The 22,637-nt window shown below is 50.9% G+C and overlaps 7 protein-coding genes and 1 non-coding gene across 8 annotated transcripts; 3 read left to right on the top strand and 5 right to left on the bottom strand.

The window, feature by feature from the left end:
• Positions 1-534: 534 nt before the first annotated feature.
• J7337_007066 (uncharacterized protein) lies at positions 535-2,433 on the top strand (the record flags this gene model as incomplete). The annotated part of the gene is made up of 3 exons (XM_044824721.1): positions 535-1,163; positions 1,218-1,631; positions 1,692-2,433. The coding sequence occupies 3 exons, from the start codon at positions 535-537 to the stop codon at positions 2,431-2,433; spliced, it is 1,785 nt and encodes a 594-aa protein (XP_044680378.1).
• Positions 2,434-2,793: 360 nt separating this feature from the next.
• Positions 2,794-2,878, bottom strand: J7337_007065. The gene has a single exon. It is a non-coding gene; the product is annotated as a tRNA-Lys (tRNA).
• A 467-nt stretch (positions 2,879-3,345) lies between these two features.
• On the bottom strand, positions 3,346-5,422 carry J7337_007064 (uncharacterized protein; the record flags this gene model as incomplete). The annotated part of the gene is made up of 2 exons (XM_044824720.1): positions 3,346-4,782; positions 4,835-5,422. 2 exons carry the CDS (start codon positions 5,420-5,422, stop codon positions 3,346-3,348), a joined length of 2,025 nt encoding a protein of 674 aa, XP_044680377.1.
• Positions 5,423-7,004: 1,582 nt separating this feature from the next.
• J7337_007063 (uncharacterized protein) lies at positions 7,005-8,279 on the bottom strand (the record flags this gene model as incomplete). Its single annotated transcript, XM_044824719.1, has 1 exon — positions 7,005-8,279. The coding sequence occupies one exon, from the start codon at positions 8,277-8,279 to the stop codon at positions 7,005-7,007; it is 1,275 nt and encodes a 424-aa protein (XP_044680376.1).
• A 3,435-nt stretch (positions 8,280-11,714) lies between these two features.
• On the top strand, positions 11,715-13,766 carry J7337_007062 (uncharacterized protein; the record flags this gene model as incomplete). The annotated part of the gene is made up of 2 exons (XM_044824718.1): positions 11,715-13,429; positions 13,481-13,766. The coding sequence occupies 2 exons, from the start codon at positions 11,715-11,717 to the stop codon at positions 13,764-13,766; spliced, it is 2,001 nt and encodes a 666-aa protein (XP_044680375.1).
• A 959-nt stretch (positions 13,767-14,725) lies between these two features.
• On the bottom strand, positions 14,726-16,832 carry J7337_007061 (uncharacterized protein; the record flags this gene model as incomplete). Its single annotated transcript, XM_044824717.1, has 4 exons — positions 14,726-14,932; positions 14,985-15,469; positions 15,529-16,222; positions 16,281-16,832. The coding sequence occupies 4 exons, from the start codon at positions 16,830-16,832 to the stop codon at positions 14,726-14,728; spliced, it is 1,938 nt and encodes a 645-aa protein (XP_044680374.1).
• A 1,018-nt stretch (positions 16,833-17,850) lies between these two features.
• J7337_007060 (uncharacterized protein) lies at positions 17,851-19,053 on the top strand (the record flags this gene model as incomplete). Its single annotated transcript, XM_044824716.1, has 1 exon — positions 17,851-19,053. One exon carries the CDS (start codon positions 17,851-17,853, stop codon positions 19,051-19,053), a length of 1,203 nt encoding a protein of 400 aa, XP_044680373.1.
• Positions 19,054-19,318: 265 nt separating this feature from the next.
• Positions 19,319-22,499, bottom strand: J7337_007059 (uncharacterized protein; the record flags this gene model as incomplete). Its single annotated transcript, XM_044824715.1, has 3 exons — positions 19,319-19,470; positions 19,557-22,378; positions 22,474-22,499. 3 exons carry the CDS (start codon positions 22,497-22,499, stop codon positions 19,319-19,321), a joined length of 3,000 nt encoding a protein of 999 aa, XP_044680372.1.
• Positions 22,500-22,637: the final 138 nt, after the last annotated feature.

Raw genomic sequence — 22,637 nt, 5'->3', positions numbered from 1 at the left:
TCGCAGGGTCGTCAGTGGACTGACTAGGCTGACTCGTCCAACCTGAGACGCTTATCTGATCCGCTGGGTCCATGACAACGGGCGAGTTAATTGTTTGCAGGCCTGCTCACAGCAGTCCTTAACAAATGTGATCAAACAAGCCCACCAGAAAATCCACCCGGCGCTGGCAAGAGTGTGTTGATCTCCACTTGAAAGAGGCGAAACTGCTGATGAAAGCTCCTAGGCTCCTTCGGCGCCCACATCGGTTTTAGGACATACCATACCTAGGTAGTTAGGGCGCAATTTACCACTTACCCATGTAGGTGTAACAGTTCGTGGTTCTGATTCCCTTGCGTGCCGTATTCCCGTCATCGTCAATGTTATCTCTTTCTTATCTCTGTCCTGAAAATTCAGACATTTCACTATTGCCCCCCCTGTGTCGTGAACTGTATTGTCCTATAAACCACGGGCAACCAGCCTGAGTCGGCACATGACGACAGTTCCTTGTAAAAGTCGGCCATCGCATTCCATCTGGCCAGTCAACTCACAACAGCCATGAAAGAAGACCTTGAGGAGGCATCGCCAGCCAATGGCGCTGAATCGTCTTGCTCGGCTTCTTCAACAGGGTCGTCGCCAATTCTAGAGCCCATCAGGACCATTGAAACACGCCGCAGCCGCACCCACGACCTTGATGTCTTTGAGGCTCTGGAGCACGCCCTCACTCCAGATGTCGAGACAGAGGCAGAGCGTGAGGCTCGCGAACCCATTACTTATACCAGAACTGGCACCAGTGTGACCAGCGCTGCCTCTCGCCCCCCAGACTTTGAAGTTTTCTTTGAGGACGGTGATCCAGACAATCCCCGGAACTGGTCAAAGGGTTATCGTGCATGGATCATCGTATGTGTGTCGTATTCCACGTGGGTCGTCGTCTTGTATAGCACATGTTACACTGCATCGGTGTCTGGCCTGGCCGAGGAGTTTGGGGCGTCGACGACTGTGACAACGCTTGGTTTGACAACATATTTGCTTGGTCTTGCTGCGGGAAGTCTGATTGTGGCCCCTCTGAGTGAGCTGTACGGTCGACAAAAAGTGTACATCGTCTGTTTGACTGTATGGGCTTTGTTTATCATGCCATGTGCTCTGGCAACTTCGTTAACAGAAATCATTGTTGTGCGCTTCTTTGGGTAAGTGGTGTCACCCAATCTCCTCTCGCCAGAGCTGTGCTAACACAACTGCAGTGCTGTCTTTGGTGCCGCCATGATCTCGAATAGTCCTGGAACTATCGTCGATATCTCGGATCCAGATTATCTGGCTGCAGCCATGTCCATGTGGTCCATCGCGCCTCTGAACGGACCATCTACTGGCCCAATCATTGGGGGGTTTGTGTACCAGTATCTGGGATGGCGATGGGATAACTGGATTCCTCTGATCCTTGGTGGAGTTGGAATTCTCATGATGATAACAGTCAAGGAGACATACCATCCCGCAATCCTGAAACAAAAGGCTGCACGGTTGCGCAAGGAGAACGATGACCCGCGGTATTGGTGTCAGTATGACCAAAGGGTTTCCACCCGTCATCTGATCAAGATCAACATGAGTAGACCATTCACTCTGTTGGCATCTGAACCTATTCTGTGGTTTATGGACATCTGGTGAGTACTAGTTCCATTTCTGCTCGCCCACCTGTTTCCTGTGTGCTAACGACATGACAGGATATCGCTGATTTATGCCATCCTCTATCTGTGTTTCGTGGCATATCCTATCGTGTTTTCTCAACACCGTGGATGGGATGCAGGCATGTCAGGGCTGGCCTTTGTGGGCATCGGCGTCGGAACCATGCTTGCCATCTTCGCAGAGCCTCTTTTCCGGCGACTGATCAACTCTCAGCCTCGAGATCCAGTAACTGGCAGGCCTCAGCCTGAAGCGACGGCTCTGGTCATGGCCATTGGCGCCATCCTGACACCGATCGGCCAGCTTGTGTTTTCGTGGACATGCCTGCCAGCGACCGTTCATTGGGCTATTCCGATCGCTTTCGGCATCCCTTTCGGTGCAGGTAACACCATCAGCTTCATCTATGGCTCGAACTACCTGGCTGGCGCGTACTCCATATACGCTGCCAGTGCCCTCGCGGGAAACGCTGTTATTCGAAGTATTGCTGGCGGTGTTCTACCCCTGGCTGGTCCTAAGATGTACGCCGCCATGACTCCTCAGTGGGCTGGAACACTTCTGGGCCTCCTGGAGGTAGCTATGATTCCGATTCCGTTTGTTTTCTGGCGATACGGAGCCAAGATCAGGGCAAAGAGTCCGGCCATCAAGGCTCTGAGAGAGGAGCAGGATCGACTTGATGCGAAGAGAGCCAAGTATCAGAAGAAGCTTGAAAGGAAGCAACAACGAGAAGCAGAAAATGCAAAGACTGAGGAAGCTGGAGTGTTGGAGAAGACGGCAGACAGTTGAGGACAACAAAATCATACATGACTATTTACAGTATATGTAGCACTCTGAAATGGAAGTTGGGCATTGTCACCTTGTTGCCGCGTCAAGAAAAAGATTTAGGTGATCGCTTGTTTCATGTTCAAACCGCAAGACAGAAATTGCCTTATGCTATCTATTTTAAGATACTTACCTAGCCTCTGAGAGTGTGCTACTCAAAGTGCTAACATACTATGTATGGCTCAGTTTGCCTGCAAAAATATAAAGACCAACTGCCAGATGACTTACACTCAAGATTTCAAAAATGAAAAGAAAAAAAGAAAAAAAAAAGGAAAAAAAAAAAGATTTAACGATTACTCAATCCCATTTGGAACATATAGGAACAGCCCGATGCGGGGGTCGAACCCGCAACCTTGAGATGGTGTACTCATTTAAGAGTCTCACGCTCTACCGATTGAGCTAACCGGGCCTCGTATCGAGGCTTGATGTTGAACAAGCAGCGGCGGAGATTTCTATATCATCTTTCATCATCTCCATTATCAGCTATAGGGTAGTACACATGCTGAACGACAATGCACATATGCACACAAAAAGTTCTTGCAAGATCTCGCCATAGAAATTCAACATTTATGTAGACAAAAAGATTCATTTTTGTTGCGATTTTGTACTGTCAGACTATGGTACGCCGACCAAGTCTCCCGTAATCCGAATGACTTTTGAGACTCCCTGGTTGACTGCCTTCATAAGAAGAACCACAAAGTCGACCTATCCACGCCGTGCAGGTGTCCAACAAAGTACAGCCCAATATCACAGAGTCCGCTATGGCTCGCCAACACTCCCAATCTGACAGATTCCAACCTATTACTACATGTCACCTCTGTTAAAGAACCACCCGAAAATATTGTCCCCTATCAACCCCCAAAGTCGTCCGTCCTTTTAGTTCCCCTTCTCCAACCCGTCGAGCTCCTTAAGCACGGACGACTTGGTGTTGATCTTCTTAAGCTGGGTGTCCTCGAGCTTCTCCCCACCAGCCAGACGCATTTCAAGGTCCTCGATGGCGCGAACCTTCTTCTGGAGACTGCGGATCTTCTTGGCGTTAGGGTTCTGTGCAGCATCAGGAGCACCACCTCCGGCACCCTGGCTTGAGTGAGCATGGTGTCCATGGCCGTTGCGGTGAGTGTTACTGCGGCTTCGGGCCTGATTGTTACGCGATTGGCTCCGGTTGCGGTGATTTCGTCGCTCGGGGCTGCGACCCTCGTGGCCGGAGCCGTGACCTCGGTCGTGAGGAGGAGGCGCCAGGCTAGCTCCGCCGTTAGGCTCGCCTTGGGGCCGGCCCTCACCCTGGGGATTCTTCTTGTTTCTCTTCTTCTTGTTCTTCGACTTGGACGAGTTTTCATCGCCCAAGGGTTCAGCTCCAGGAACGGTCCTAACCGTGGGAGCTTGGTCAGCCAAATCAGCACCGGGCACAGCGCGGCGAGGGCGACCAAAACCATTGGGGCCGACGTTGGGTAGTCCGTTGCTCACAACGTGGGCGGCACCGCCCTCATCCTCACGCTTGAAGTGCAGAGGAGTGGCCAGACCACGGGCGCCGGGAGGGCGGTAAGCACCAGCGGGCTTGCTGGGAGTCTTGACCGAGCCCAGGTAGGCCGTAGCCGAGGCATGAGGCGTAGGAACGGGGGTCAAAGGATCACCAGGAGCAATGCTCTCGGGACCCTGAGGTCGCCACACAACATTGTATAACTCAACCATATCCTCGTTATACATGAGATTGCCGCTAACATGCCACAACTTGACGCCGTTGTCAACACGGAGTCGGGGGGAGGTTGTGGCAGTCATGATGTAGCGACTATCAGGACTCCATTCGCAGACGCTGGGATTACCGCTCTCAAAAGTGGTGATCTTGCGGAAATCCTTCTCCAGATCGTAAACATCGATCTGACCAGCAAGGTTGCCGAAGCCTGCCACCAAAACAAAGCGACCGTTTGGCGAGAAAGTGATAGTGTTGCGAGGGGCAATCGGGAACGAGTGCGTTGCAACGGCCCGGTGATTGAAGATGGTGGCCTTGGGAGGCATGGTACCATACACAACACCGAACTCTCTCGAGTTGTGTGACCAAGAAACATCATGAATGGGGCCCTCCTTATCCAGGGACACGCGGGCATCAAAAGCACCGGTGGTGCTGAGCAGATACAGCGTGGTCTCACCATAGTAACTCTTGCCTGAGCGATCAACATCGGTTTGGGCCAGCACCAGAAGGCTGGAGCCAAGCTTGTTCCACTTAAGCTGGACCTTGTCTCCCTTGAAGAAGGTCTTTTGGGAGATTGGGTTGGTGAAAAGAGGGACGTTGAAGACCTTGACGGCAGCGGGTTGACCCTGTAAGTTGTCAGTATACACCTCTTGAAAATAGCTTTTGTTATTCGCTGACCTTGCGCTCGGGAACAAAGACGGCAACGGCGTGGTTTTGGCTGCCAGGAGCAAGAGCAAAGTTGGTGACACCCTCGACTCGGAGCTTGTTCCAGACCTTGACGAGATCGTGACTCTCGTAAAACTGAACTTCATTTGTAACGAGACGAGCACAGTACTTCTCATCAGCTGTGTACTGAAGGTTCCAGCCTTGCTGCTGCTTCTGAACAAAGCGGCCTAGGGGCTGCTTGTCCTGACCAGAGACATCCTCCTCCACAACACGCCAGACCTTGAGGTTCTTGGTGGCATCTCCGTTCTCATCCTTGGCAGGGCGTTCCCAGGTAATGACGAAAGTACCGCGAGGAGAGAAACCGAGCTCGTAGACGTTGGAGATCGGGAGTGACAGGACCTGCTGGGAGGTTGAGGGATCAATGATAGTGACAGCCTCGGGAGAGGCCCAAGCGAAGTAGCGACCACATGGCGAGTAGGTACAGCACCGGAGGTTGCCCTCAGGCTTCTTGAACCCAGTGAGAGGCTGATAGACGGGCGCGGCGTCGGTGATGCCGATGTCCCTCTGGGTTCGGTAGGCAAACTGCAGCGGAGACGCCATGGCTAGTGAAAGTCACAGTGTCTCGTGTCTTGCGTGAGTCTTTTTGGGGCCGGTTGTCAAAAAGTTCTGTCGTGTCGTGTGCGGGCACTTATCGACGTCGATGTAGATCGCGATCGTGGGGCAGAAAGCTTGGGCTTAGATTCGGATTGGGCGAATAAGCGGGAGAGCAAAATGCCAGAAGAAACGTTGTGCTTTTCTCGACTGCGCAACGAAGAGCAGTACAGATAGTCGCTTGAGAGGGGATCAGGAGCGCTGGATCCGACTCGCAAAGGGTTTTGGATCGAGAGTTATTGTTCAAAGTCGTCGCGGAGCAACAAACAAAAAGTGGCGGGGGAATATCGATCGATTGCGATTGAGCGAAGCCGACAAAGCGAAGTTGTAAGACAAGAACTGACTGATTCGATGACCGGAAGGAAGATAAAAAGAAGACGGCAAGTCACCCAGAGGGAGGGAGAAGGAGGAGGAATTGGCGCGGCAGTGCCGTGATGTTTTTGGTTGAAGGGAAACGAAACAAGAGGGAAGAGAAAGAAGTTGACGCCTTTGGCCACCAAGCATAGGTAAATATGGATTTTTTTCGTTAGTTATTAGGCCGGACCAGGTTCCCATTCTTTTTTTCCGTACGTACCTAAGGCAAGGTATCCATCCGTAGGTGGTAGGTGGTAGGCAGCCCAGTGCCCAAGCCCAGTGGAGGCTCCCACTGAGGTGGCCTCCCTTTTTTTTCTTACTGGGTAGAACCTAGCCACACACCGCATAATCACCGCCATGGAACCTTTCGCCCTTGACTCAGCCTAGACACTGTCTCACTCGTTGAGCTCAGAAACATCCCGTCCATATCTGACCTATCTTGACAGTGCATGCGGCTCCAGATTTCTCTTTGATCAGAAGTTCAGAAACTAAATCGCAGCCAACCGTGTCAAGATCGTCGAGTGCTCCGTGAACCTTTCCCTATGCTAGGCTCTTTCAACGGGAACACCGAATGCATGGGCTGATCGGATCCTTTATTCTATTCCAAGTGCGAGGCCATTCATTCATTGCTTTTGAGCCACAAGAGCCCCATATGCTTTTTATATACAGAGTTGTTTTGAGCATGTTTACTCCATTCATCAATTTGAAACTCCATAGAACATGCTATCAATGGCTATAGTCACGCCATCAACCATATAATCCCCCTTTTAGTTGTGGTTTGTAAGTTCTGTCTGTGGTACCTCTGGTAATCATTTGTGACAAGGTATTGCGCCAACCTACCGCTTACGCCTGGTTAAGCTTCTATTACGTGAAGTACCACCAGAAACAAAACCAAGCGACTCTGTTAATCCTCAAAGAATGCATGGTCTGATGTCTTTCACGCCAAGCACCTGCTACAACTCCCATTGTCATGGCTACGTGGCACCAATTGGCCTTAACAAGCAGAGTTTAGGGCACAGATGCTGTCAATAAACTGGACCAACGAGCCTGCATGTGCCGAGCTCTTCCAACACCAGCCAAGGTGATGTTCCTCTGTTAAACACAAGTTGTACTTTGCTGTCTCATTATCGTGAATTGGTCATACAATCAACCTCCTATATAACGGGGAATGGCACGATCATCTGCCCTTAAATTTCTCCTTCCAGCCACCCTTCTCAAATAGCCATAAAGCCTCAGTAGCGTAGACTCGGCTTCCTCGATGACCGCCTTCAGTCATAGCAGCCTCAGTCAAGCTATCGAGAACCCTTCCCTTCTTGATAGCTGCCCATATTCCCATAGCAATAGGGTGATCCTCACTCTTGCCCCACTCACCGAGTCCAAGACGATAGAGAATTCTCCCTAATGTCTGGAAAGCCATACATCTTTGCGCAGGAACAGCACTTCTGGCAAGATGAGCTAACTCCGCAACTGTGTATCCTGCAGCCTCGGGGGCGTCGCCATGGTGGTGTAAACCCTTCGAAGAAGGAATGGATCGGCTGACTCTTGGTGATAAGAATCGGCCCTGGAAGTCGAAGCGCAGAGCATTAACAGCGATCTCAGGATGCGGGTAGTATGAAGAGTCTTTGTCAGCCGGACTGTCCTCGGTAGGAATGGGTGCCATCCATGCGAGCTTGCTAGGGTCGGCGGGTAGATTAGGAAAATATTTCTTGTGCAGCGATTCTAAGAAATTCGGGTCGGAAGGGTCGAGATCGGCCAAAGCTGGCGGTACAGGAAAATGAACCGACTTGGGTTGGTCGGTAATAGGAAATAGATCGGGTGGTATTTGCGCCGGGGCTTTGTCCTCATCGCAGTGATCCGATACCTTTTTCGATGAACGTACTTGGGAAACTGGAGGAGAACTTTGCGATGCCGATTCTATTGAGGCCTTGCGAGCGTGCGGCGCAGTCGCTGGGGTGCTCTCCAGTGCTTCGTTCGTGGCAGTGTCTTCGACCTTAATCGTAGGGGGTGGGTCTTGTGTTTTTTCTTGTTTCTCTGGTTTTGGTGCGTCAAAAGGCGAGGGACCAGTAGGCTCCTCGATATTGGCCCGCGATAGCAATCTTTGAATGAGAGCTGGGTTCAAGCCGTTCATGATATCTTCTTGGGCTTGAGCAATCTCGGCGGGTGTCATGTTTGCAATCTTCTGCTGGTTCTCCTGGTCTATGCGTTGTCTCTCAACAGTCTTGAAGTCTACATCTGAAGGGGGAGCTTGAGATAGTTTTCCGGCCTCAGAATGTTCGGCAGATGCTATTGCTCCGGCCGCTTCGGCGCGCTTCTGCTTGAAAGCGGAGGTCTTCCATCTTCTTTTATGTTGGGGAAAGCCGGTAGAGGATATAGGCAGGTCGCTAAACTCAACAGGCTTCCTCGTGGAAGTATCGTGCTCGACGATGTCGTTGATCAAAAGTGTCGGATCCATTTTGGTGATGTTGCATATGCAGTCAGTATGGACGAGATGTCTCTCAACCTTTGGATCTGACGTCTTTTTTTTTATCCTTAGTCAGTGGAGAGAACCGTGGAGAAATGCTAGTGGGTCAGGGGCCTTGTGCGACCCCACATCCAGTAGCGCGTTTGTTTGAATGTGCCACGTGCAGGGATTTGAATGACCTGAATTCAACAGGAGTGGAAATACCGATGCTAATGGAAGCTTCCCAGAATAGTCAAGATAAAATACAAAAGAGTCAAAATTATGCTAGAGTCCTATTCAGAAAAGGGCGAAATAGCGTGAGTTGCTACTCCGTAGTGGATGTATTTTATCAGGCGAAAGCACGTTATGACTCGTAAGAGGTACTGAGGATTGGAAATTCGATCTTCTGTCCCCGGTTTTCCTCTCTTGATCGTTCTGTAATTACGGTGCAAAGAAGAAGAAAACCCTGCCCATTTATAGAGAGAAAAAAAAAAAAAAACCTTAACACTTTTACGAAGTTCCCACCGCTCTCAAAAGAATTTGCAATATGTTGAATATACATTTATCATTAAAACAGGGCTTTCGAGTTTCGTTTCTTGAGACATACGATTTCAATTGTGAGGGTATGTCGCACCGCCACAGATTAGACAAGGATAGTGGTGCATTAGCGCCGATCGATTCTCGTTCCTCTTGAGTTCCAGAACAATTGTGCCACAGAACCACGCCCAGACTATAATTTGTGGCTTTTAATCGTTATGTTTTCTGGTTGGTCCTCGGTGCAATTTATTTGTGACAAAGCAAGCATCACGAGATTTCGAGCGTTTACTACCCACGACTATTTAGTATGCTGAAAATTTCCGTGCTTGTATTTTCGGTAGTTGTCAGGAAATGAATGCTTCTGAAAATCTGGTGGAGTCAAAGTTGACGTGGTCAGAATGAGTGGAATGAATAGAGCCTGATTATCAAAGAGAAAATACACAATTGGCGCCTCTTCTGTCTGCTTTCAACGATCCCCAAGGGCATAACTACCTAAGCTTTGAGTTCAACAGTTGATGATAGGTACACTACCTTATTTATGGCGTACAGTATGGAGAAACGTGCCGTGTAGAGTTTCAATCCCTGCAGCATTAGTTGGTGACTGAACGACGTTGGAAACGCCCCGAGACTAATAACTTGGAGCATCAATATAATGAAATCACAAACAGTCACTCTGAAGTAAATGGTGATACATATTTGCATCAGCTTCAAATTGTAAGCAGGGAGGCAATTCAGAACATTGGAAAAAAGATCAATCAAATTACACAAACAAGCCACATTATAATAGTACCTTGTCTGGAAAAAACAAACTTGTGGCTGATGCAGCCATTACTGCAGCCGCGTCGGATCCCTGTCGACGTGCCGCGCCTAAGCTTGGTTCAACGTTTCTGGTTTCGGGATGAGATGGTCCACACCATTCAAGGGGGGGATCTGTTCATCGCTGCGATGGGCTGGGCTGGACTGGGGTGTTTTGTCACTACCTAGGCAAGAAGGTGATTAGTCCAAATTGATTGCTGACTCTGAACAAATTGATCAATATCACGAGATAATTATTGCTTGTGATTTTGTATGACTGTTGCAGCTGAGAGGTGAGCGGATAAGTGACGTGTTGCAAGATATAGCCTCTGGAGGTAGTACAAAAGTCACATGTCACAAGCCGAGAGATATTCCTGGAGTCCACAGTCCACTGCAGGCAGGCAGTTTTCCCCACGCTACCTACCTTACCCAAGGTACCTAAGAATGGAACCTCCTTCCTGGAGAGTAAGAAAAGCTTCAGTGCTTGAACTGGGCTGTCAAAAATACTTGATCATGTCATGCCAGCTTTGCACGATGAGTAGACCGTCTAATTTACTCAAAGCCTTCCCTTTTCTTACCCACCTGCCAAAGCTGACCCGACCCCCCCTGTCATGTTCTACAGATGTTACACATGGAATCTGAGTCGGTCGGTACCTTTACCTTTACCTTTACTCTAAAGAAAAAAAGTATCCGTGCGTCAACGGGCATGGAGGTCTGTCTTCTCTATCACGTCCGCCTATGCATGTCTTTTTGAGTCTACCATTAACTTACATCTTACTCATTCTCCCCCCCCCCCCGCTAAGCTCGGGTCTGCTGGCTCTTTTCACTTGCTCCCTCTGATGAATTTGACTCTGTACTGTACTGTCCCCATCATCCAATGCCATGGCATGACCTAATTACTTGGTAGACCCCCTATCACCGTCAACTTAGCTGGCTCCCTGCCATGGTGTTGTCGATGCCTATTTTGAGTCCCATCTCATTCATTACCTTAGTTTGGGTTCTAGAGTTAGCCACGCCCCTCGGCGGTTTAATACAATTTCCCTTTTGTCCTTTCCCATTTACCTTTCCCTTTGGTTCCCCTTCTTCTGGTGATGCTTGCCATAGTCCGCCCCCCCTCCCATCCCCCCCCTTCGCTCGTTTCTTCCCGTACCGTACCTCGTGCCTTGTCTGTCTCGTCTCGTCTCGTCGTTCTTGTTGTTTCCGAGTCGTAACATTCTTATTTAGCTGCTGGCAACAAGAGAAGCTGTTGGTCTGCCCCGTTTTTCTCCTTCCTGGCCTGGAAAATAAGAAATATTGTCGTCGCCCCGAAAAAAAAACGTAGCCATCCCCATCTCATTTCTCCTCCCTTTTCTTCCCTTCTTTCCCTCCTCTCCCTCACTCAAACATCCACCTCCCACACATTTTTCTCAACAACGACCAGTGGATTTTATCGTCGAATCCGTCAGATTTCATCAATTTGACACTATTCGCACATCTTAATCATCTCCAAACTGTTGTTATTTTCTGCGTCTGGTGTAGCAGTACCTCTTGACGTCCTCCAAGCGACGTGTACCCCGCAGTCGGCTCACTTCCTCCTCCTGGAAGCCTGCGTTCACTGCCAAAGTGGTTTCCCAACTCGAGATCTTGAGGCTATTCAGAGATTCGACCTGCTCCACCGCCCGCACCTGCACTCCATATTCTGGCCACTCACAGCTCGTTTCACCTCGTCACTCTCCGACTGGACGCTTTCCCGCTTGCAACCATTCCGTTTCTGACGAGGCCCGCACGCCACAGATCTAGGCATTTCTATTCGCTGTGCCTGGTACTCGCTTTGACGCTGCATTTCGGTGCCATTTAGCGTGTACCACTCACTACCACCCGTCGACCGCTATTCGTTGCCTTATCGACATTTGATGGTTTGAATCACAGCCTTGCCCTACGCGACGCCTTATTTGATCCTTGGGTTTTGATGCTGTAAATGCGAGGTTCCTTTGCCCGCTTCTAGTATCAATATTCCCTGTTTCCAATTTTGGCAATCAATTTGTCACATGCAATAACCGCCTGTATTGGTGTTTCCATTCACAATCTTGTAATACGCGCTGCACGAGGCTATTCGTTACCTCTCTACACCCCAGCATGGCTGCCACAGGCGCCGACACGTCTATGTCACGATACGACTCATCGGCCGGCGAACTATCATCGCCTCCTTCCGGATCGCTATCAGAACCTGGTTCACCATCACGAAATGGATCCGGTAGCCGAGCACCGCAAGACTATGACGAGATCGTTGTCGTTTCCAGCGATGGCCAATATCAACACATAGGCCACCAGAATCACAGCGAACGCCCTCCACCGCCTATGCCACCCCAATCAGGCACAGGCCCCCCTCGACGATACGCACTTGTCGACAACCAATGGGTTCAATTAACCGCTGCAGGTGTGCCGCGCAAGAAGCCCGGACGCAAACCTGGTACCATTGTGAAACCTCGAACTTCGGACGGTGCCGATGCAGCAAAGGCTGCTCGAAAGCCTAGGAAACCTCGAGATCCTAATGCGCCAGCATTGCCACGCAAGAGAAAGATTGCCCCTGCAGACGGCGAGAGTGAGATCCCGGCAGATTCAAAGTCTCTTGCCGCAGCTGCATCATCCGCCGGCCAGGGACACATGTCGGATGTCTCCCATGTATCAGCATTGTCGCCTGCTCATCATAACCGTCAAACATCGTCTTCATCACATCAACCCGAACAACGTTATTCACCAAAGATGTTGAAGCGTGAACACTTTATGCAGAACATACTAAATTCAGATACTCCTGTAGAACGACCACAATCTCAACCCCAGTCCCAACCTCAGTCTCAGCATAATAGCTCTACATCTATTCCTGTTCGTACCAGCGGTCAAAGCTACGATCCTATCCGCGGTAACTACGATCCTGTTCGTGAGACAATGGTTTCTCATAGCCCTTACCCCTCTACTTCTGGTTCACCAAGAGCTGCTTCTCAGATGCCTAATCGATCGCCAACCATTGCTAGCCTTCTTGGTGGGAATGAATCACGCGGTCCATATCAGCCACCCTCGAACCAGCCTCGCTTCCAGGCGCATGAACCATCTCAACCACCATCACCATCCAAAGACCCTCGCGACATATTGACACCAACTCCTTCTTCGCGACCACCAGTGCAGGAACCAAAGAAGGATCCACCTCCTCCACCGCCACCCGTTCAAAGGCCAGTCATCAAAGAGTCCAACTTCACCACTATTTCCAATGGTCCTATCAAGAAGTCATCGCCAAAACAGAAGCCTTACACTGGAGTTTCCACGCCAAAGACTGACACGCTCGATGATATGGGAGAAAGCGAAGGCCGTTCGATCCTCGACTTTGGCCGAGCTAAGCCAGGCGAAGAAGCCCAGGCCCCAACCATTGTTCTCAGTATACCTATCCAGCCCGGCGAGACAAACAGATATGTCAATTTTATGCGCATGGCTGAGGATCGGTACGGGTGGGATGCTCTTCACCCTCGCCTGGCTGCCAACCGAGACCGCAAGGCTCGTATCGCCGCGGCGGCTGCCTCTCTAGAAAAGGCGGAATCGGGCCGCGAATCTGGTGATGAAATGTCCGTCGATCTCTCCGATGCCGAGGCTAGCAACCCCGACAACGGCGCGACCAGCGGCCCTGATGCTCAGGCTAAGCCCAAGAAGAAGCGTAATTTCAAGGAGGATCAGTACGATGTCGATGATGATTTTGTCGATGATTCAGAGCTCCTATGGGAAGCTCAGGCGGCGGCAAGCCGTGATGGATTCTTTGTCTACTCTGGCCCTCTTGTACCTGAGGTCGAGAAGCCAGCTGCTGGGTATGTATCTTCCTTTTTTGTCTTATGTGATCAAGCAATAACAAGTAATAGCCATGATGGTCCCCCTAAGCGCGGACGGGGTGGAAGAGGTAGCAGAGGTGGTGGAAGAGGTGCATCGACCAGAGGCGGGACAGGCAGCGGCCGCGGCGGAGGACCTGGATCTCGAGGTGGCTCTGTCACCCGAAAACCCCGTATCACTAAGCAGGAGAAGGCACAACGGGAACGCGAGAAGGCTGAGCGCGAAACAATGGCTCAAATGGCCAAGACACCTACCCATGGTGGCTACTCACTAAACCCAACCACGCCATCCTTTGCTGTGAGCGAGTTAGGGGCTTAGGATCCTTCGTTATCTGCTAATGGTTCTCGCCCGCCATATAATCTTGGACGCCGGCGCTAAGCGTAACACTCTTGAAAAGAGAAACAACATTTGAACAAAAGGTGTGCTCCAACTCAGCACACTTAACCTTCTGTCATCGTGCTATGGCAGTATACACCGCCCACAACTATCAACACTGGGAATCCCGAGTCCTCCTCATTTCTTCCTTTTGTTTTGCAATCTACTCGGCTGTTTTGCGGATCATGGATGGTCCGGCATGACCTCCTTATGCGGTTTCCAAATTTGTGGGAGTATTGGCGTGTCAGAGATTTGTTTGTGGGACTACAGGCGTTTACCTGGTTTACATGCTTGCAGAGGGATGGCACATGGGTGGCCCTGGTGATGAAGCAAGAAAAGACCAGAGATGATTTGATAATTCGCCCTCAGACAATGGTGGCTTTTGAAAGCAGACTAGCCAGGCAAGGCGTCACGACCATTCGGGCACTTCCCACCAGAGAGGACTAGTTCAGCGGTATTAGATGTTAGAGATGGAGTTGAACAATTGTAAAAGATGATGGTCTGATGACTATAGCAATAACGAGCCTATATCAAAATTGCGCTTTGCCATGTAATTTGCCCTGGTAGCCCAGATAAAGAACTTGGACTTCTAATGGTGGCTCGTCGTGAACGATTTTCTGTCATTCATGATCTGAATCCAAATGTATTCTCTGACGTCGCAAGTTTGCGAAGAAACCTGTCACCATCACAACACGCAAATCATTCCAGGCAACTAGCTGCCCGCTTGACCAATCAGAAAGCATCCGCTGTCTCGCTTTTTCTCTTCTGTCCTATGCTCCAGTCCATACAGACAAACAAACGAGAAAGTAGTCCTTCAACCCTTCTTAAAACCCCCATCCCACTCTTTCACCTACTTCCTGCATATACTGCCTACCTCTATCCCGGGAAGCAAACCACTGTCCTCATGCGAGGCTGAACTCGGTGACCTCGCCCATCTCGTTGACGGTTTGTTCGCCGGTCTTGTATGAGGCACGCCACCGCAGCTTGGCGCTTGTGACTTTTTGAGCGCGGTTGCCCGCGTGCCAGATCTGCACCTCCTGCGTGATGCCACGATTTTGCTGGGGGGCAAGATCGCGACCAGTCTGAGGCTTGAGTTGAAGTTCGTAGCCCTGGGTTTATGTCAGTTCATGCCATTTCAGCAAACAGGAAGGGTATGCTTACCTTCGTGACGGCGAGCTGGAAGTGAAGTTCGCCGATGGGCTGTGTCACGTTGTTGGAAAAGGCAAAGACGATGTTGATAGCGTTCTCATTGCCAGGTGCTCGTCTGGCTATCATCTCAATCTTCACATTTGTGTTGCTCACAACAGCCTGGTGTTCCTTGGGCTTGCTTGGCTCTGGGGGTAAAGCAGAGGAGAAGTTCCACTCGTCATCATCATTTGCTGTAGAAGTGGGTTGTGGTTGAGGGGGCGCAGGAGATGCGCGTTGAGAGTTGAAGTTGCCAGCACCCAGAATGGCGAATGGATCAGAGGCGGGCTGCGATGGGGGAGGAGGCTGCTGTTGAAAGTGAGGCTGAGGCGTCGTCGATTGAGAGACGGGCTGTGAGAAGGAGGCGAATTGTGAAAAGGGGGGGGGAGTTGGAGTTGAAACTTGACCTCGGGCAGAGTTGTCCTGAGTCATGGAAGATAATAACGCAGGTCCAGGAATATCTGGTAAGCATTAGTATAGTATAGTAAAGGGGCATGGGAAGTTTATGTCGGCAACTTACTTTGGTTTGCGCCAAAGCCCAGAGCAATACCGCCGCCTTGCCCGAAACTGCTCGACTCTCCGCCAATATCTAGGCCGAGGAGGTCATTTTCAAGGCCTGCGGCGCTCGCAGAAGGTGCAGTGGCAGCGCTTGATTGAGCGCCATTACTGCTGGCATCAACATCGAAGTCGATGAGAGACAGCTCGTTCGCTGCGCTTGAAGACGATGCTGTAGCTCCTGCAGCTGAGGGGGGAGGACCACCGGCGGCTACCTTGGCGGCGCCCTCTATATCACCCTTCTTCATCAGCTTATACCGCTCTGCTGTTCGGTGTATGCTGTCGTTGATCTCAAGCAGCTTGGCGACAGCCTCGTGATCGTCAGATTCCTCTTCACACATCTTCTGGATCTTAGGCTGGGCGCTCTGTAGGGCAGCAGCCAATTCGCTGAAGACATCACCGTCTTCCATCTTGTCGCCCTCCTTGAAGGAATCGAGTCGCTCCTCTAGTAATCGCGCCTTAGCCTGGATCTTGGCAACCTCCTCAGCAGCCTTTGCGCGGTAGTCGGTCTTTGACCGTGTATCGTAGCCAGCCATGATCTTCATAAGTCGGTTGGCTTCTTGGAGATCCTCGGGGGTACCGCGGCGAATGAGTTCCTGAAGTTTAGCTGATTGCGCCTCTCGCTCTTCCTCTTCCATTTCTTCAGCGGACTTGAGGTTCTACATGATCTGTTCAGTACGGGACACATGCCATGCACAAGGGGACCGACCAACTTACATCACTGGGGTTCAATACAGCAGCATCCTCTCTCCGCACTTCAGGAAAGACGTATCCTTTATAGCTCAATAATCGGTGCATGTCCCTAATAAATCCTAGATCCTCCTTGTATCGGCTCGTTTCGCATATCGTCCCTCGCCATTCCTCGATCGCCTCGAGGATTTTGGCCTGGACTCGTGTAGGGCGCAATGGCGGCCGTTCGGGAAACCTCCTGACGAGCTCATTGAGGAACTCCTTTGTGCCGATTTGTAGATGAAAGGGGTATCCGCAGTTTTTAACACATATGTCAAGAAGGCCCAAGGCGAGCAGAGCCACGTTGGGGTTGCGATGATTGATGTAGTTGACGATTGCAGTAGCAGCCTCGCGAGGAGCAGTTCCCTTCTTTGAGTTTATAAGGTCGGCGATCTCGAGATTGAGGGCGAGGTTGGGTTCGTAGTTCTCGGGACTGCAGGCAGCCTGGATGAAGCGCTGGAGCTGGGAGGGGGTTCGGCCAGATGATGGCAGATCGCCCCAACGATCGCGAGCCGCCGCGCGTGCAGAAGCGGCTTCCATTGCGAATATGAGATACTGATATGCACACACAGAATGACGATGTTATTCGCGATATTTCGCGTGCGCGCGTTGGTCGAGGGCAACGAGTGCGAGGTAGTGCTACGTTGGTAGAAGGGTGAGCTGGTCAACTGGATGGGACCTACCAAGGTAACTACCTAACTAACTAATGGACGGAGTCCAGTACCACTGGACCCGAGCCTTGGAGTCTGGCGGGGAGCTCCTGTCCTGGTAGCCCGGCCCAGTCAGCGGTCGACCGAATACGGAGCAAGCCAACGGAAACGGCCTGAAAGAACAAACAAGACAAGTAGATACGGCAATTAATGTCACCCGAAACAGGAAGCAAAGAGTAGAAATTGTCAATCTAAAATAAAAGCTTCCTTGCCATATTGTCTTGCTTTGTTATGGTCTTTGAGCTTGTACAGGTACCTAGGTAGACAAGACGATGATACGGGAGGTTAGTGGGTGCTCAAGGCCTGTAAAGAGGTAAGATGTGGCTCTGTGGCGCAGTCATGGACAAAGCAGCTTATCAGCCAAGTCAAGGAATGGACTATTTAAGTTGACAACGATGAGTTGAGATAGGATGTCATAATAAACCCATCAGCGAACCACTCTAAAATATTGCTAATGTACCCAAGTTTTATGGAGCCTAAGATCAAAGATCCTTAGTTTTCTTGCTGTTGTCCTTAGGCCCATCTTACAACCCGACGGCGTCATAGCGGATTTAATGCTGAAGCCTTCAATAGCTTACCAGCCTAAGGTCACAAGTGCTAGAGGACCCCAGCGCTCAGTGCCCTCACGTTCCATTGCTGCCCCTCACTGACTGACAGAATCAATCAACCCCACCATGAGAATCTCATCAACCCAATGGATCATTCATAGCTTTTTGGAGGAGGCAAAATTTAATTTCGACGTCCCTGCATTACTTGCATTCAAGACATCAACTACACATACACATACACATACACATACCTGCCGAATAATACCATAGAACATCAAATATTCGCCATAGCCATTCAAAATGGTCCGCCACAAAAAGGATTTCGCCTCCAAGGGTAGAAAGGGAGGCCCAACCCCGCGACGAGGACCCCGTCGTGATGATGATGGCGATGGTTCCTCGCGCCCAGCTTTCAAAGCCGCATGCTGGGATCTCGGCCATTGCGATCCTAAGCGCTGTTCCGGAAAGAAACTCATGAAGCTTGGAATGATGCGCGACCTGCATCTCGGCCAACGCCATAACGGAGTCATCATCACACCCAACGGCAAACATACCGTTTCCCCCGCCGATCGCGAGCTCATGGACCAGTACGGCGCTGCTGTTGTAGAGTGCTCTTGGGCGAGGACGCAGGAGGTTCAGTGGAACAAAGTAGGTGGGAAGTGTGAGCGGTTGTTGCCGTACCTCGTCGCTGCGAATACGGTCAACTATGGCAAGCCCTGGCGCCTGAACTGTGTTGAAGCGCTGGCTGCAGCTTTCTACATCTGTGGTCACTCAGATTGGGCGGAGCAGATTCTTGCCCCATTTTCATACGGACCATCCTTCCTCGAGATCAACCACAGCTTACTCAAGCGATATGCTGCGTGTGCTGATGAGGCCGAGATCAAAAAGACTGAAGAAGAGTGGATGGAGCAACTGGAGAAGGAATACGCCGAGAGTCGAGAGGAAGGAAACGACGATATGTGGACCAGCGGAAATACCAATCGAAGACGTGTTCAATCTTCTTCTGACGACGACGACGACGAAGAGGATGATAGTGACGAAGAGGAAGAGGGAAGCGTGGACGGTATATATCTTGGCAAGAAGCCCCCTAAAGCTCAGCCAGAAGAGGAGGAGGAGGAGGAGGAGGAGGAGGAGGAAAAGGATCGTTATGCAATATCTGACGACTCAGATGACGAGGACACAATGGCCGAGATCCGTCGCAAAGTTCTCGCCTCAAAGACCTTCACTAACCCCAACCAACAAGACGGCAAGAAGCCTGCCACCATTCCCAACCCACATCAGCACCAGCAGCAGTTCAAGCCTAATACCAGTGTTCAGCCTGACTCAGATAACGAGAGGAGCGGAAGCGAGGGTGACGATGATGACGATGAATTTGATAACATCATTGAGGCTACGCCTGTGACTGATCGTATTGGTTTGGCCAAGTTGGAAAAGGAGCGTAATCAGGCTACTATTACGACGAGGACGTTCTCATCCAACGCTGTGGGGGCGCCATCTCGAAGATGAGCAGAACATAACCACACAAAAATCGTATAACTCTAGCCAACATTACTTATCCGCCAATTTAAAGAATGGGGTCATGGAATTGTAACTTTCAGTACTGAAACAGTGAAATTTGGTATATCGTCCCTCTATCCAACACCCAAATCTTGGCATGCTCTTTCGTCATAAGACCATGTCTGTATATGCATCTATTCATACACGACTCCCTTTTTTAGAGAGCGATCACCTTTTGATTTCCACCTTTTGTACATATTTTACAGTTCTATTGTTACAGTGTTCGCCTTTCCTTGATTACCTCGTAAGTCTGGATCTGATCGTCGATCTGTAGCTCCTGGAAATCTTCAAGACCGATACCACACTCAGTACCCTTACCCATCTCCATGACGTCCTTTTTGACGTGCTTGAGTGTGTCGATTTTACCTGTGGATTGAGTTAGCATCAGGAAGAGAAACACAAGGAGTAAAGAGACAGGCAGAATGTGTAGAAAGGAGAAAGGCGTAACATACCATCATAGACGACTTCTCCACCACGGATAACCCTAACCATAGACGTCCGCTTGATAGTGCCGTTGCGGATCTTGCAACCGGCGATATTCTTCTGCACCCTCTTTCTGACGTTGATGCCAAATACTTGCAATACGTCTGCTTCACCAAGGACCTTGTGTGTAATAGTATGCGGTAGTAGGTCCGACAGTGCACTCTTGACATCATCGACAACGTGATAAATGACGCTGTGGTCGATGATGCGCACACCGGCCTCTTCGGCACGCTGACGAATATGAGGAAGGATGGGCATGTTGAAGTTGACGATAATACTCTTGGATGCAGCAGCGTGATCAACGTCATATTCGGAGATTGCGCCGACACCAGATCGTAAGAGCTTGGATTGGACTTCGTTGTTTCCGAGTTCCTGGACAGTGCCACAGACAGCCTCCGCGGACCCAGCAACATCAGCCTTGACAATGAAGTTCTGGTAGATGATGCCGAGCTCGGTCTTCGCAGGCTCTGCTTCAGTGCCCTCAGCTTCTGCAGCAGCGGCGGCCTCCTCAGCGGCCTCCTTCTCACGCTGACGCTGCTCTTGTTCGGCTAGTTGCTTGGAGCTCTCCAGTCTCTCAGCCATCTCCTCACGGTACTCGATAGCTGTTCTAGCTTTGCCCTCATCAGGCGCCTGGAGAACTTGTTCTCCAGCATCAGGCAGCTCGCGCCAGCCAAGGATCTGGACAGGAGTTCCAGGGGGTGCCTCAGGGATCTCGACACCGGCTTCGTTTCGAAGACCACGAATCTTGGCCCATGATTTGCCGGCTACGATAATATCACCAAGACGTAGAGTTCCTCGTTTGACAAGCACCGTGGCGGTCTTGCCAGTCTGCTTGATGCTAGATTCTAGAACCCAACCCTCAGCCATGCCATCTGCTTCAGCGCGGACATCGAGGATTTCAGACAAGGTGACGATGTTCTCTTCGAGGTCTTGCATGCCCTTACCCGTCTTGCCGCTTACAGGTACCACCTGGACATCACCGCCATAGTCTTCAATTTCGACGCCATGGCGGGCAAGATCAGCTTTGACTTGATCCACCCGAGCGTCTTCCTTATCAATCTTGTTTATTGCCACGATGATAGGAACCTTGGCAGCCGTAGCGTGCTTCAGTGCCTCTAAAGTCTGTGGCATAACACTGTCGTCAGCAGCCACGACCAGCACCACAATATCCGTGACATTGGCGCCTCGCTGACGCATAGATAAGAACGCAGCGTGACCTGGTGTATCAAGGAAGGTAATCTGCTTGCCCGATGACATTTGTACGACAAAGGCACCGATGTGTTGTGTGATGCCACCGTGCTCCTGAGCAGCAATCGAAGACTTGCGTAGCCAATCCAAAAGAGTAGTCTTTCCGTGATCAACATGGCCCATAATGGTAACAACAGGAGGCCTGCTTGGCAATACTGACGGATCTTCGGGCGCCGGGCGAGGTTGTAGGTCGCGCTGAGAACCAGTGTCCACTGTGGGATCATAACCGTACTCCTGGGCGACAAGGGCTGCCGTATCACCAGTCATGATGGTTTCCTCTGTGACGTCCTCAAATCCCATGGACTCCAGATCATGTAAAAAGTCGGCTATGCGGATCTGGATAGCACCGGCCAAGTTGGAGATGCTAATGTACTCAGGGAGAAAGATGGGTACGGGAGCAGCTTCTGCAGCTTCCTCGAGGCGTTTTCTCGCTTCTTTCTCAGCCTTCTTACGTTGTCTAGCTTCCCAGCGTCGAATTGAATCTTCGTCAAAGTCATCATCTTCAGCCTCGTTCCGACGAACATTCTTGGGGCGCTTGTCCTTCTTGTCTCTCCGCTTATCAGACACATCGCCTTCCTCCATCTCGAAACGTGACCTGCGCCTTATTTGATCTTCCTGCGACTGTTGAGCACCCCGTAACGTGCCATCTGCCCCCTGAAGCGCATCCAAGTACTGGCCACTGGGGCCAGGCCTGCTACGAATATTTGTGACCCGACTTTCAAGTGCGTCCCAGAAACCGGCCTCCCCGCGGCTTGGCTTTTCTTCCAGCCTGCGGGAGCGCTTCAGCTGGCCCCATACGCTCTCACCATCTTCCTGGCCTGTTGCTGGTGCGACGTTTTGCGATTTTTTCTTGTTTTGGCTCTCCGCAGGTTTCGCCTCCGTTTTTCTGCTGGTGAGGGGTATTTGAGTATCAACCTTTCGAGCGCTGAAGGCTCCCCAAGCGGGTGCAGCCGGCTTGGGAGGCTCATTGATAGACCATGACTTGGGCGTTGCCACTGGAGCCGGTGTGCGATCTGTCCTGAAAGCTTCAGCAAGAATTGAGCTTGACAACAGGTTTGATGGGGGCATTTTTGGCTTTGCGTCCCGCTGTTGCAGTTGCAGTTGCTGTTGTCTGGCATGGCTGTTACCGTCGTTCGATCGGTTTGATTGCTGCTTGTCTCTCGCCTGAGGTGCATTCTTCGTCTGGCTTTGGTTTTGATTTGCGTTCTTGGGGCCTGATGACTTCTTGACGTTGGTTTGTACAGGCGGCGGGGTGGGGGCAGCCTCGACCTTGGGAGGAGGTTTCTTCAAAGGCAATCCCATCTTTTTGCGAGCTTCTAGCTCATGAGGAAGCAAGTCAACGCTTTGCTTCGAAGCATCTGGTGACGGTTTGTTCGCAAATGCCCCGAAAGACCCTAATCCAGCTCCAAACCCTCCAGGAAAACCACCACCCGGGAAGCCTCCGGGCTTGCCATTATCGTTCGGTCCGTGGAGTATAGAGCTCGTCGACAAGGTGCGCACACCCGATAATCGTAGATAGTGACACGAAGATGGCCGAGTGGCTCTAAATGATGTTATTGTGGCTCCGACGCTGGATACATGGCGATCTCTGGGCTGCAAATCCCCGGGCGAGAGTTTGTGACGGCAGAATGCACATACGTAGGAATTACCGCGCTCCTGGACATTGTGTGAGACGTTTGCCAATAGTGACCGATCGTCGAGAACTAACCTGTAAATTGCGCACTCTCAACATTGCCGCGGCGGGGAATTGGCAGATTTGGAGCGAATCTGCTTCGACATTGGCTTTGCAACCGAATAAGTTG

The sequence above is a fragment of the Fusarium musae genome, chromosome 5 (assembly GCF_019915245.1).
Source record: "Fusarium musae strain F31 chromosome 5, whole genome shotgun sequence".
Classification (NCBI taxonomy): Eukaryota; Fungi; Ascomycota; class Sordariomycetes; order Hypocreales; family Nectriaceae; genus Fusarium; species Fusarium musae.
The sequence above is the reverse complement of the archived record's forward strand: the minus strand, read 5'-3'. Positions and strand labels throughout refer to the sequence as shown.